A 16,160-nucleotide genomic window follows, 5' to 3' on the forward strand; every position below is an offset into this window, starting at 1 on the left:
GTTGTTACCAGAATAGATACGCCTTGAATGTAAAAATACACGATGAAATTTTGCACGACTTCCCCACGGTACGAACGATGTTACATGGTTGTATAATGATAAAGTGGTACAATTCATTATTCAAACACACTATGCACACATTTCAAAATAAACAAACGTTAAATGTATAAATGGTATATGTACAAAATAATAACAAATCTATAAATTTCAGGTCAGTCGGAGTTTCCCTGCACATTTCCGTGCGATTGGATTAATAAGACGTTTACGCTTTTTAAAACTAATAGACGACTCAACAGTATAGAGCCTCTGACAAATATGACTTTCAATGCTGATGGGACGACAGGGACATTATTTTCGGTGTTAAAAACACAGTGTTTTCAAATATCGGACGAGTTCCTAATCATGAGGTTGATCAGGTATTGATATAAAGAATGACAATATTGACAATACATATGCAAAGTTCGGAAAAAGTTTTCTTTTTTTTTGGAGGGAGGGTTTTTTGGAGGATTTGAGGGTAGGGGTTGAAACGTTGTTGTTTCATTCCTGCTATCGGCTTGTATCATTGCCGATTTTAAACAAAACTAAACAGGAAGGTTTATTCAAGCCAGACCGTTCTTTTATTTGATATATCAATATTAAAATAATGTCATTTCACTGAACAAATAATGGTTATCTGGAACACATTTATACACTTTAAATTATATTCCTAGGTTAAATTAATATCTTGCCATGTAGCAAAAATGGAAATTTCTGCTGAAGTGAAAAGACATATGAGAATCATATGATGATCAGCTACATACAGGTATTAATGTTCGCATGGAATATCCACGTCGTACGGAGCTATTAAAATATATTCATTAATGAATGATAAATTTCATCATTATATCAAACTAGCGACTTATTACTTCTTCTGTTCCAGTAATGAAAATGATGAAATCAGCGACATATATAGTTTATTCTGTGTTCCAATCGCCTACACTTCTGGACAATCAAATTTTACCATGCATTTTAAAGGTAAGTTAGTATGGAGAGCTAACTCCAAAAAATAACAAACCATCTCACCTCATTCCTCAAAGTTACAGGACTGGAACAAATTGTCATTGATATCATTGTTTATTTTAGACAAAGGCATCCTTCTATAAATTCTTTAAAAATAAAAAAAATATTGTATTTCTAACTCCATTTCTTTTACCACAACTTATAAAAAAGCAATGCTATAAACTTTTGAATTTGGAAAACTCTTGTGATAAAGATTGTAACTTCATAAACAGATTAACAACATTTCGTTTAAGCACGTCTTTAATTTCCAATCGAAAACAAAACATTGATCAAAATCTTAAAAAAGAAAAACTAAATGGCGCCTACGCAGTTAACTGGCATCCATACAAACATTATCCATGGTTAACCTTAATTTTATAGACGTAGTGACTTAAACTTAAACTGTCGAAATGTCGATTCAATGATGTGTTATAAGTACATTTAGATATTATATAGATACGAAGATGTGGGATGACCATTCTTTTTCGTATAGAATTCAATGTTTACTACAGTTGTTCATGTTAACTACTTTTTGATGCTTTCACATATAATGTTACAGTGAATTTCCTGACTTTTACCATAATATTGAGGTGCATTTACTAAAATTACTATAAGACCTCTTTAAATCCCAAGACAGTAGTCGAAATGGTTATTCCGATGTATATATAGCCTTTTTGGTGTCTGAACATAGAAATAGGAAAGTTTTGTTAAGAATTATTCAACTTTGTTTTTCAGATATTTGACCTAGCATGTTAAGGTTTCTTTTTTTTAGTTAAATTAAAAGACCATTCGGATTTCGCCATAATTACACAAGGATTTTGTCCAAAAGTAAATGTCAAGCTTTGACTAACATGAAAACAAAACTAAAATATAAGTAGTTCTTGTTGTTACAAAATACCTCCAACTGATAAAAATAGGCCCTACAGGGGAAGATCTCAACCAGTATACAGTTCACCCAATCGAATCATCCAATCCCTCTTCCTGCGATTGCTGAAAATAGGGCCGACAGGGGAAGATCTCAACCAATTTACAGTTCACCCAATCGAATCATCCGATCCCTCTTCCTGCGATTCCCTCAACTTTTTTTTATCTTGATTTTGAATATTCATAATGATGAACTAGATGTGAACACCGGTAAACTGCTAGTAGTCTGTTGTTATTTATGTATTTTTGTCATTTTGTTTATTTTCTTTGATTACATCTTCTGACATCAGACTCGGACTTCTCTTGAATTGAATCTTAAATGTGCGTATTGTTATGCATTTACTTTTCTACATTGGCTAGAGGTATAGGGGGAGGGTTGAGATCTCATAAACATGTTTAACACCGCCGCATTTTTGCGCCTGTCCCAAGTCAGGAGCCTCTGGCCTTTGTTAGTCTTATATTTTATCAATTTTAGTTTCTTGTGTACAATTTGGAAATTAGTATGTCGTTCATTATCACTGATGTGTTACATTTCTTTTTCTTTTAAAAGAGCATAAAAATCTACCTTAAATAGAAGTTAAGGTAAATCTGTTGTCTTTTTCTGAGTAAAAATAATTTTTTGGTTTTACAAATATTTTACAAGGTATCATTTCATATACAACAAAACTATCTAAAAAAATTTAATTTTCATATCAAATTAAAAAATTAAAATCGTAATGTGTATTTAAAATCCGTTTAAAATCAAGAGCAATTAGTTATACTGATTTGATAGGACAATTTGTATTTTGGGGATTTATATAGAAAGATTAAGGCATGTGATCACCCCCCCCCCCTCAAATCCAACCCTCCCACCCTTTCCCCCTCCCCCGCCCCCCCCCCCCTTTTGACATTTCAGAAGTATTATTTAAAGCAATTGTCTTATTGAATTTAAGTTAATTCTTTCGTTTAATATTCCTCACTAAGAAAAAAAGAAGTTTCCCTTATATAACAAATTTCGTCAATTTCAATGTATTTTAACGAAAAAAAGGTTCCATAAACCCAGTCTACATATTGAAATTTGAAAGAAAATTGGACCATTGAAAAATATGTTGATGAACATTTAGAAACCATATGTATCCTTATCCCAGGAAATTAATTTTGAGTGCCAAAAAAGTTTGCTGAACTGAACAAAAGATGTCACTGTCCATACAAAGGGGTTACAAATGTTTATCCCCTTAATTCGCTTTATAGAATACTTTGCGTGCATCCATTGGTAGAGTTAAGTGACATGTCTGAGTAACAGCTATATATTATTAAATTTTTTGTAAATATCTTGTTTGATACTATCTTTATGAATGATATGTACTTTTAGATAGTTTTAGGGATGTTGTCAATCAAACAGTAGCCTTAAATGAAACTCAGTTATGTGAAATCTGTGGAACAGGGCTTTTTTCGAGTTTTGAAACAGTCTTAGCATTAGGTAACATTATTTATTTAAGATTATCATCGTCTGCTTTTATTCAATTCGAAACATTATATAATGGACATGCAGAGTGTAAACCAACATGTCAGCGTCCTTCTGTAATAATTATTATCTAGTAAACTGATATACTTGCATTGATATTTTAATTCGTTTAATATTTGTTTTGAAAGGTTTTGCTATTAATAAGCCATGTTTATTGGACGTTATTACATGCAACATTTGTCCTTTTGTGGCTAAAACATGTAGGCTATAATATGGGCACTTCTTAGAGGCAATGCATTTTTTACAATGATACCTTTATACTTATCATTAGTATGTGTTTGTATGTAATATATTCAAAATAGGAAAAAGGCAGCGTCATATGATCACATATCTTTGTTTCAACCTTAGTACATAAACAGCATGTATCATTTGCATTTCTTCATTTGTACTTCAATACTGAACCATGTTTCGTTTTAAAATGGAAAGTCCTTTTTTCGAACATTTTACGAATGCAATCATAACAAATGCTGATTCTGACGAATTACCCAAAAGACAAATGAACGCAAATGGATTCGAATTTTCGAAGCTACTGTTTTTCTTTTGTTTATTTATGCCTGCTAAACAATTGCAATCATCCTTCGATTTTACTCCCCTCGGAAGCATGCTTTATATAACTTTTTGAAAAACACTTTTTTTCATTCTGGAGCAACTGCAGATATAAGTTTTTGAGGTTAAGTTCGTTTTTAGTTTTGGTGAATTTGCTTGATCTGTCCTTTAGTTATGGTACTGCTTACTCGTTATCCTGATATTTACCAGTTCACAAAGATTGGCTCTCATGATTAAAAAACCGTCGCCAAAATCATTTTATTTTATTGACAGGCACGATTAGTTATGGAATATGCATCATCTAAAAGATTAAGAAGTGCATATAATTCTAGAACATCGGAGTTTAAGGTTCATTGATGCGCTTATTTTGTGCAAATTTACTATTTGTATGTGTTTTTTGTGCGAATTCACTGTCACTGTACGATAACACTATAAATGTTCTATCCCAGGCATTGATATCCTAAGTCCTATAACGATTATCGTTTATGATGGTTCTTACAATAACTTTGTTATAATTTTAAATTTACCTTAAGTCGACTAATAGTAGTTATTGCCATCTGGTTTTCTTATTGCTTTTAAAAAAAACCTCTTTTTTACAGAACTACCGTGTAAGTACAGTTATTATTTTATTTTGAGACACATATTTACATTATTTACTTTTGCACCTTTTACATCATGATCTTTGAAGTTTTCATTTGCCTGTAATGGACTTTACCATATCAGCACAATGGAAGTGACATGTATAACCGTAACTCCTTCTAATAGATATATGAAGATGTGCTATGAATGCCAATGAGACAACTCTCCATGCAAGTAACAATTTGTAAAAGTAAACCATTATAGATCAAAGTAATGTCTCTAACACGGATTCTTAGCTAACACCGAACAGCAAGTTATTCAGAATTTGATGAAACTTACTCCTAATCTTTACCGTATAATGTTATTGTGCACCTCATTTTTTTTAATTCCGAATTATATGTTTTGGTTCCACTCAGCTCTTTGCAGTCACTCTACATGGTGAAGGTACATAATGTGTATCCGCAACTTGTGAGAATTAACTGACGTTCAGAATTGTAACAATATAAGCTACCATTATTTCCCTTTGACAAATCATGAATGTTTCATTGCTTTTATGTGGTAACTCTTTCTTTTAATTTCCAAATTATCTTGAAACGTTTTATAAATTTATTATATTGAAACTTTTTCGAATATTGCAATATTATTCCATTGAGCACTTCTTACTGATTTTATCCTTATTATTAATTGTGTTTCCCGTAGTACATACAGAAATGTATTGCATTAATTTGAAACTTAGTACTATTTTTCGAGTAGCTGTAATTTTAATTTATCTGATATTTTTATCGCTGATATTGTGCATAGAAAAAAAATATAACGCTCGTTACCAATTAAGGATGTTCTCTTCTCTGATTAAAAAAGCAAGCTTTTTAAAAGACGTATAAATTGAAAGTATATAAGTAAACACTACAAAAGTCTCAAAGTCTGAAAAGACCAGTTTTTGTCTTGATTTGCATGAACTTTTACTCGAGATTCTCCAAAAGTATGACTTGTGTCTTAATTTTTCTTGACAAATTGTCATTTATATCAAGTTAGTATGAAAATTACTTGACATATTCTTGACATTCTGAATATGGTCTTAAAATTTCTTGACAAATTCTTAACAATTAAATACTGTCTTGAAATTTCTCAACATGTTCTCGACATTCTTATTTTTTCTCAGTATGTCTTGACATATTCTGAACATTTTGAATTTTGTCTTAAATTTTACAGTTCTGAGTTTAAATCTAATGTTTAAAATAATTTAAATTTGGATGTGTTGATATAAAACAATTTAAAATTGAGTTTTTAAATAATTACAAATTTTGATTGCTAAATTTTATAACTTAAATGATTAAAACCAATCATACTGTAGACATATTTCATTCTACATTCATAATATTAAATGTTTATATGGTAAAAAATAATTGTACCAAAATGTGGTTTTTATATTAATAGCAAATTATGATGATATACAAATCATTCATTTAACAGAAGAAAAATTGTGTAATGTCATCTGTTGGAATATATTTTAAGTATTACACATGGACAGGATGTTCCTTATAAAATTAAGATATTCCACACCCCCAGAATACACGCAACTGTCAAATAGAAATTACTGCTTTACCTGTAAAAAGCCATACAAATTATCAATTGACCGACCATGCCACTACAATTTAAAAAGTTTGTTCATAGACGAAAAAGGAAATTATCATTTTGATGAAAAAAAATGAATTGAAAATTGAATATTTCCCAAAGATTAAAAGAAAAGTATTATCTACCCAAGGAATAATAAAAAATGTATTTATAATGGGTTCATTTTCTATAGAAATCATTGGTCTTATGAAATGGATCCCAAACAGACATGCATAATATAGATCTTAACATTTTTTTCTTTTTCGGAAGGTCAGTTATCAAAAATATTTATTTTTGTTAAACATTTATAAAAATTTATAAAATTCAACACTTAAATTGAAATAAAAAATGTTTTTTTTGGTTGTCCTAAAAAATGAATCAAGATGCGAACTAAGTCTTTGACCTTCACGAAAAAATCTAAATGCTGTTTGTTAGCAACTTCAACTAATATTCCAAGTGAAAACAATTAAACGTTTAATCAAAATTAATCAAAATCAAAGTACATGGGGGATTATTCAGGGTATTCCAACTAAGTTGAACCAAAAGGGTATCTTACTACACAAAATTAATCCTTGATTCTTCAAAGTTTAGTTTAGCCATAATCAGTATATAACAGCAAAAGAATGTCACAAACAGTGCAGAATAAGTCTGTTTAATTTTTAGGCGAAATTTATACTGTTGAGATAGTGTCAAAGACATATTTAAGACTGTCAAGAATGTGTCGAGACATATTCAGACATTATTTAGAATGTCAAGAATAGGTCAAGACATATTCAGACATTATTAAGAATGTCAAGAAAATGTCAAGACAGATCGAGGCAAATTTAAGACAGTCAAGAATTGGTCGAGACTAATCCAGACTCTTATCAGATGATACAGGAAGTGTCGAGAAATCTTAAGACAATGTTCATACTGTCAAGACACTTGTCAAGAAAAATCAAGAACCTTATGAGACAAATGCATACAATGTCAAGATTTTTTTTTAATTATTAAGACAAATCAAGAATGTCGAGTAAAAATTCATGGAAATTCAGACAAAAACTGGTCTTTTCAGACTTTTTGACTTTTGTAGTGAAAGGATCTAAAAAACGAAGATCACAATGAAGGAACCGCGTGCTTGTTTTCGGGTTATAAGCCATTGGACATTTGTGGGAAATGATTCTCCATAGATTTTTCATACATTTATTATTGACACTTTTTTTTTCAATGAAACAACTACAAGGATTGCATAAGATTTCTCAATATGTATTTTTAAACTATATTAAAAATAAAAGCCACAATATGATCAAAGATTTTCGAGATTATCATCGAAACAAGAGAATATGTAATTACACAACATGAAGAAATTATGAAGAGTTATCCATGTTGCTACGTATTCTACAGATTACAACAAAAGTTTAAGGAAATTCACTTTTTTACTTGCCTAAAATGAAACACAACATGTCAGACGATGACTGATATTGATATCATCATGGATAGCTGATTCAGCACGATTAACAATTTACATCGACCGTTGTACACATACAATTTATCTGTATTTACCACTAAGTATATAATAAAATTATTTGTCATATGTTTGATGTCTAAAAAACAATTTCAGCTCCAGCGCCAAATGTAATACCTCCTGCTCCCTGTGAAGCTCCATCGAACTGTCAATCAGATAGTGGCATAGTCTGTCCGCAAGGAGGGAGTATTCCAAAAGAATGTTTTGACGATACGACCACTACAGACAAAACAATCACGACTACTGTTGCACATTCGACCATAACCACTTCAGACACTCCAACAACGAATTCTCAAACACAACCTACCACGACCACTTTAGATACTCCAACCACGAGTTCACAAACACAACCTACCACGACTACTTCAGACACTTCAACCACGAGTTCACAAACACAACTTACCACCACCACTTCAGACAATCCAACCACAAGTTCACAAACACAACCTACCACGACCACTTCAGACATTCCAACCACGAGGTCACAAACACAACCTACCACGACCACTTCAGACACTCCAACCACGAGTTCACAAACACAACCTACCACGACCACTTCAGACACTCCAACCACGAGTTCACAAACACAACCTATCACGACCACTACTGACAATCCTACAACCACTCGAGCTAAGAAACCATGCGGTAGGAGAGGTCGTTTCCATAGACATGGTCAATAAATGTAGTACATTAAAACAAATGTATTGACATTGAATATGAAGAAAATAAAAACATCCTATAATGCACTAAATGACTTTTTTCAATATTAAATTGCAGTCTATCAGTTTTTTGGGGTTTATCAGAATTAAACTTTAAAGCTGACGTAAACTTTTTTCACCTTTATATCCTAATAATCAATGTTTATAGTAGGCTGGTACTCTCCCATACAACATACGAGTATCTGGGTCATCCTTGTTTTCAGAGCAAAAAAAAAGTAAAGGACAGGGAACCAGTCTATGTCAGTTGCTGTGAAATATAAAATATAGATTTTTTCAGTAGTTTAAGTTGTAATGTCGTTACTACCTATCCCTTCCCTTTTCACAAATGTGACCAACCGAATCAGACTACTTACCGGATTTGTAATAACATGAGTAACACGACAGGTGCCGCATGTGGAGTAGGATCTGCTTACCCTTCCGGAGCACCTGATATCACCCCCAGTTTTGGTGGGGTTCGTGTTGTTTTCTATGTTGTGTCTAGTGTACTATTATTTGTGAGTTTGACTGCCACTCTGGTATCTTTGGCCCCTCTTTTGTAATATGACTACATTGAGTTATTTTCTCGCAGAACGACAGGTCAGTCATTCGAAGTATCAACCCGGACGATACCAAGGTTTCATTAAAATTTTCTTCAAAGCATAAAATAATGACCTGTATAATTATTTTCCCGATTTAAGTGTAAACTTTAATTTACTTAATCATTAAATTCGCTTGGTAGATTTCGTGTGTTATTGTCAATTGAGGGTTCGCTTTTATATTTTCCATATTTCGCAGGTGTCAGGCAGAATCAATCCTTTCCTCTGTTTATTGGACTAAAATACTTAAAATTGACGTTGGCACACATTTTAACTATCAAAACAAATAATATTAAGTTAAGTTAATTTATCACTATAATAGAGGGATACTATGTAAGATGAATTTGATAATGCAAAACTTTTCGCAAAAAAAACCCAGATTTAACACATTCGTGAGTAACATTGTGAAATTCTTATGTATTCACATTATATTTAAAAATATACTTGACCTATGGATATTCGTTTTTCGTGTTACATGTACGTGCATCAGGATTTCGTGCTCTCTGCATGCAAGTTCTGGGTTTTTTTTTATTCATTTGTATAAACCTTTTACTCTATCTAATGATCAAATGGATAAATATTCCTCATTTCTATAGAATCCCTGACAAAAGAGAGAAAATAATTATTCTGAATTGATCGTTTAAAAAATTGTTGAAAAAACAATCTGCTTTTAATTTAGTTCTTTATTTATTCAAAGAGGATTGCAAACAGCCAGAGGCTACATGATGATCTGCTTTTCTGCGATGAAAATGTCATAAAAATAAACAAAACAAATATAAGCATACTTTAGCATCCATGTTCATAAACAAAGTTGATATAGTTAATTACTTACAAATGACTTGTAGTTTTCATACACCGTAACAATTCATTTGTGTCTTGCTTCATGTAGTAACAGTAATATTTTTTTGAAACTGGACAATGATTTCTAAACTTTATATATCTAGATTATAAGTGAGTTTTATTACACATTATAGAGCCGTAGGGTGTATTAAAACCTGGACACATCAGCAAAAAATATCCCACTTTAGTGTGGTTGGTTAAATAGGATAGAAATACTGTAAATTTTTCGCAGAAAATCTTATTTGTTGATGCTTTATAACATGTATAAGTCCGATAATGCATACCTTTAGATTTTTCTTGTCATATTATTTACCTCGGGATGTTATACTTCAAGAACAACCTTAAAATATGCATTATTTATAATATAAATTAAGAAATAGTTGATAATCTAAGTTTCAAACTCCCTCAGGCTAAGTTGAACTTAAACTTAGGTCTTGGTCATTCTTTCAAGTAACTTTTCTATTAATATAACACGCCTAATGTATGGAAGTATACATAAACAATTGGCTTTCACATTTGTGGGTGTGTGTAACTGTTTACATTAATGTGAAGGTCAATTTAAACAATCGCTTTTGAAAACACAAAATTATCAATTGCTTATTTTATTTTATGGTATTAGGGTGCATGGGGTTTTAAAATATTTCATTTCTAGTATTTCTTTTTTTCTGTAAAATTGCATTCAAATCAAACAATTATTACGTCTGGACATATAGAAAAACGTGATGACTGGTAAATGAAGTTGTGACCTCCTTACCATTCCGGTGCCACTGCGATCACGTCCGAATTTTGATGGGGTTCGTGTTGCTCAGTCTTTGGTTTTCTATATTGTGTTTTGTATACTGTTGTTTGTCTTTTGGTCTCTTTCTTGTTTTTTGTCATGCCATTGTCAGTTTATTTTCCAATTACCAGTTTGAATGTCCCATTAGTATCTTTCACCTCTCTTTTGGGGTTGCTCCATTTCCAGAGTTCCGGGATGAAAATTACAGGGACTGATTTTCGGCTCTCCCTTGACACAATTGGTGAGTATGGTCTTGAGGAAACGATGATAGTTCGTCGGAAGGGGACGATAAATGGCTGACCCATGTTCAGAGAGAGCCATATCTCTTGCACGTTAAAGACACCCTTGTAGATTTCGAAAAAGAGTAAGCTAATGCCGCTACAAGGCAGCACTCGCACCCGCAAATTGGAAAGGGATTAATATAAGTTGCAAAATTTGTTTCCCAATCCATTATAAATAAATATGTTTAAACATATTATATGGTACAGATATGACGAAAGGTAGCAAACTTTATGCTTTATGGTTGCATTTTTGAAACCCTATGTTCACTGAAAACCGAAAATTCAACATACAATTAGCGATACATGTATACGACAATCTCACAAGTAGCATTACAAACACTTTATAAAACAATTAAGTTAAAGATAGAACTATAATGTAAGAACTCCTAGGTGATTTACATGAACTGGTTGTTCATGTAACTAGTTATTATTAGAGAGTACACGACATACTATACTTCGATTGAGACAGAATTCATATGTGATTCACAACTAAATTTTTTTATGCCAATAGTCTGTGCAGTTTTTAACTGACTGTGTGCTTTACTTTTATGACATTTTGCGAATACAGACAAGAAAGGAATTGGTTGCACAAAAAAACCTGATGTTTATTCGAACAAATATTTTGATTATGCAAAGTATGAGAATCTTGACAATTTTATGTAACACAGAGTGCATTTCAATATAGGGCACATACCGACCTATTAAATCCTTTGCAATTTGATACATTTTTTGGTTGTTCACTTTTTGTACATAAATCAGGCCGTTATTTTTTTCTTGTTTTACATGTATCATTTCGGGTCCTCTTATAGATGTAGCTTGCTTTTGGTATGGGTTTTGATAATTGTTGAAGGCCGTCCAATAACCTATATGTGATAAATTTTACGTCATTTCAACTCCGGTGGAGAGTTGTCTCATAGTCAATCTTTCAACATCTTATTGTCATATTGAGTGATTAGCTTAGCTAGACTGGTAAACAAATAGTTACTACAAAATGTAAGTCTGGCACTTATCTAATTTTTTTTCCATTGAATGATAGCTCTACTACTCATGATGTGCATAATGCTCGAAACGAAAGAACTAGGTCTGGCAAGGGACGATTTTGGCCTAAGACTTCAGGTTCATCTGATGAAAGATTTTGGACACTTTTTTTAAAACTTAAGATTTTGGCCTAAGACTTCATTGAGGAAACGATGATAGTTACCTCCTTACCATTCCGGTGCCACTGAGATCACGCACGAATTTTGATGGGGTTCGTGTTGCTCAGTCTTTGGTTTTCTATATTGTGTTTTGTATACTGTTGTTTGTCTTTTGGTCTCTTTCTTGTTTTTGCCATTGTCAGTTTATTTTCGACTTACCAGTTTGAATGTCCCATTAGTATCGTTCACCTCTCTTTTTAGTTGCTGCATTTCCAGATATGACGAAAGGTGACAAACTTTATGCTTTACGGTTGCATTTTTGAAAACCTGTGTTCACTGAAAACCTAAAATTCAACATACAAGTAGCGATACATGTATACGACAATCCCACAAGTAGCATTACAAACACTTTATAAAACAATTAAGTTAAAGATAGAACTATAATGTAAGAACTCCTAGGTGATTTACATGAACTGGTTGTTCATGTAACTAGTTATTATTAGAGAGTACACGACATACTATACTTCGATTGAGACAGAATTCATATGTGATTCACAACTAAATTTTTTTATGCCAATAGTCTGTGCAGTTTTTAACTGTGTGCTTTACTTTTATGACATTTTGCGAATACAGACAACAAAGGAATTGGTTGCACAAAAAAACCTGATGTTTATTCGAACAAATATTTTGATTATGCAAAGTATGAGAATCTTGACAATTTTATGTAACACAGAGTGCATTTCAATATAGGGCACATACCGACCTATTAAATCCTTTGCAATTTGATACATTTTTTGGTTGTTCACTTTTTGTATATAAATCAGGTCGCGATTTTATCTTGTTTTACATGTATCATTTAAAGTCTTCTGATAGTTATTGTAGCTTGCATTCGGTATGGGTTTTGATAATTGTTGAAGGCCGTACAATAACCTATATGTGATACGTTCTACGTCATTTCGACTCCGGTGGAGAGTTGTCTTATCGTCAATCGTACAACATCTTATTGTCATATTGAGTGATTAGCTTAGCTAGATTTGTAAACAAATGGTTACTACAAAATGTAAGTCTGGCACGTATCTATTTTTTTTTATTGAATGATAGTTCTACTACTCATGATGTTCATAATGATCGAAATGAAAGAAATAGGTCCGGTAAGGGACGATTTTGGCCTAATACTTCAGGTTCATCTGATGAAAGATTTTGGACACTTTTTTTAAAACTTAAGTGCCTACTTTAGTAGATTCAATTAGTTTATGTGAAAGATTTTAACTGATTTAGTTATAAAAGACGCTAACATTTTAGTTTAAATATAAAAATATCTATCAGATATGCCAAAATATTTAACTTTTCAGATGGTTTTTGTCAAAATTGAAAGTGCCCGCATCCGTGTTCATCTCCAATCTTTATATATTGTATGTATTATCATCAAATATAACTCAAATTCAAATATCAAGAATGAACACAAATTTGGCCTTTTCTACTTAAGACGGAAACCGTCTAAATGCTAAAATTGTGAAGATTTCAGTAATTTAGCATGACTTAATGATGCTAGTACTCGATACATGTACATTGTTTTGTCAAAAACAGCCAATATTTATGTAACAGAAGTACTTTTATACTTTCCAATAAATAGGTTAAAGTTTACATTTTAACAATTTTGTAAAACTGCTATATTTTGGGGCCAAAAAGGGGTAACACGACGCTCCTTAAATCGTATATTGGCAGAATGCACGACATCTTTTATGTAGCCAATTACATAATTTATGTCCTTGTACAAATATTTAATGCCAATGCAAATAAATTTCCGAAGTTTGCAAACAAATGTGTATAACATGTACGATGGCAATTTTTTTTTATGAATCACATCGTGAGCAGATTCTTTGATTTTATACACCAAATTAAACCTAATTAGACTGATCGGGATGATGTGTACAACTATGATCACATAAACTTCTCTAATCCAGCGGTTAAGGCCACGCTAACAAGATAATTCAGTTTTGGCAGTGCATGCTGTATAAAACAGTCCGATCAGAATAAATATTGTATATCTGATACCTCTTTAAGGAAGATCAACTCATTGCGAGGAACAAGCAGGGTTTTGAGTCAAAAAAGGAATTACTGAACACATATTTGCGTTACGGTAGAAGCTTGATTACAAATGATACTTAAATGCCTTGAGTAAAAATGTTCACCGTTGACCGATGCACGTGTTATATAATATCAATTAAGCTTTTAAAGTCATTAACACTTACCATGTATATTTTTACGACACTTATAATACTGTTCTTCCATATGCATACAAATTGATAATAAATGGTATATTCACGAGTCTAAAGACTTGGTAAATTGCACCACGATGTCTAAAGTATATAGTTTATTCCGTCATGCAACAGATCCCAGTATTTGTAAAACATTTACACATGTTGTTTTTGTTGTTGCTGTCTATATATTTACAACACACAAGACGGACAGTTATGTCGACGTATCATGAATGATATTGCTGACATTCAGAATCATGGACATCGATATTCAAATCAGTTTTGTTTCCCACCTCATCAAATCATACGACGAAATACACGCCGGTTATTCTGTCGTCTAGGGATACAGAATGATAATGAAACCTGAAATAAAAAAAAAATACTTGATCGAAATACTAATTAGGATTCCATTGAAAGATATAATGATAAACTACCGTATAGTACATGGGAATATAACATCGATGAAGATCGTTATTTCTGAAGTTTTCAAGCATAATATTAGTCTTGTATAATTTTTTATTTTAGTTTGTCATTTGAAGTTTTTTTGTTATCATGTTATGGAACAAATGTCAAATTAAAACCTTTATTAGAAATACCAAAAATTAACAAAACGGCAGCAACTAATTAATTCTTTATTGTTTCTGATTTATCTAGCATCTCCTTTCCAATTTGGACTATAAATTTGACATTAAACATTTTATACACTTGTTTGTTAAAACAAATATGTCGTTCGCAAGGATGACTATTATTTTGACCTGCATCGCCATAAGGTCCAATTTCAACTATAAATTTTACATCAAACATTTTATACAATTGTTTGTTAAAACAGATATTATGTTTGCAAGGATGTCTATTATTTTGACCTGTATCGCCATAAACAATATCCTGACTGACCAAGTATGATCGTTCCAACTCTGTACGTCTTTCTATACCTGGCCAAGTATGATTGTTCCAACTCTGTACGTCTTTCTATACCTGGCCAAGTATGATTGTTCGAACCCTCGACCCCCCCCCCCCAACCTGGCTACGGGTATGCTGTGTATGATCTTCATTACATCTAGATTAGGTAAACGTACTATAGTCGCCGTCAGCTGAAATTCGTATCGTAATCGGTAAAAATAATCTAAACTATCAATCGCTCATTCGAGATATAGTTTTTCACATTCCATTCATAAATCGCAAAAAGAAAAACCACTACTGACCTACCTTTTAAGTGATTGCACTCTAATAATCCTGGTCTTCACATTTTCCAAGACGATTTTGAATGGTAGAATCAGCCATTGTTTTTACCGGAAGTGTTTCCGTGGAGTTCAAGTTCAGAAATTTTGCATAAAGCGCGGGAAACTTTATCACAACAATGACAAGAATATTACAGGAAACTCCCGAAAGTGACGAATGTCATATGTAAACAAAGGATCCTCATAGAAACGAAGATGGCGGAATTACAATGGAAAACATTCTGGAAAATGTGAAGGTCAGAATTATAACAGTGCGATCACTTAAAAGGTAGGTCAGTAGTGGTTTTTCTTTTGACGATTTATGAATGGAATGTGAAAACCTATATCTCGAGTGAACGCGATTGATAGGTAAGATTTTTTTTACCGATAACCGCTACGAATTTCAGCTGACGGCGACTATAGGTTCGAGTGTGGACACGAAAAAAGGACGGATGAAAGGAAAGGTTGCAAGTCAAGGGTAACACTTCATGCCCTCCATGCCTAAGACGGGACAAAATCGCATCTAACCTATCTCTAAAAGATGTCAACAGTGTGTTTCATGTACTAATTTTAAGACAGATTATATCAAAATGAAAGAAAATGTACCCCCTATAACTCAAACTATGGATAATTCTATTTAAAGAATGTCT

At 32.3% G+C, this 16,160-nt stretch overlaps 2 protein-coding genes across 2 annotated transcripts in view; one reads left to right on the forward strand and one right to left on the reverse strand.

Annotated features, from left to right (window-relative positions):
• The first annotated feature begins 1,001 nt into the window (after positions 1-1,001).
• LOC143074084 (uncharacterized) lies at positions 1,002-9,726 on the forward strand. Its single transcript, XM_076249631.1, has 3 exons — positions 1,002-1,014; positions 7,803-8,351; positions 9,698-9,726. The coding sequence occupies exons 1-3, from the start codon at positions 1,002-1,004 to the stop codon at positions 9,724-9,726; spliced, it is 591 nt and encodes a 196-aa protein (XP_076105746.1).
• Positions 9,727-14,175: 4,449 nt separating this feature from the next.
• The window catches only part of LOC143076069 (uncharacterized), a 42,108-nt gene continuing 40,123 nt past the window's right edge, over positions 14,176-16,160 (reverse strand). Inside the window, exon 10 of the mRNA XM_076251701.1 lies at positions 14,176-14,656. Coding sequence (XP_076107816.1) covers positions 14,591-14,656 — 66 coding nt within the window. The 3' untranslated portion in view covers positions 14,176-14,590. The remainder of the gene's footprint in view (positions 14,657-16,160) is intronic.

Source organism: Mytilus galloprovincialis, chromosome 5 (assembly GCF_965363235.1).
Source record: "Mytilus galloprovincialis chromosome 5, xbMytGall1.hap1.1, whole genome shotgun sequence".
Classification (NCBI taxonomy): Eukaryota; Metazoa; Mollusca; class Bivalvia; order Mytilida; family Mytilidae; genus Mytilus; species Mytilus galloprovincialis.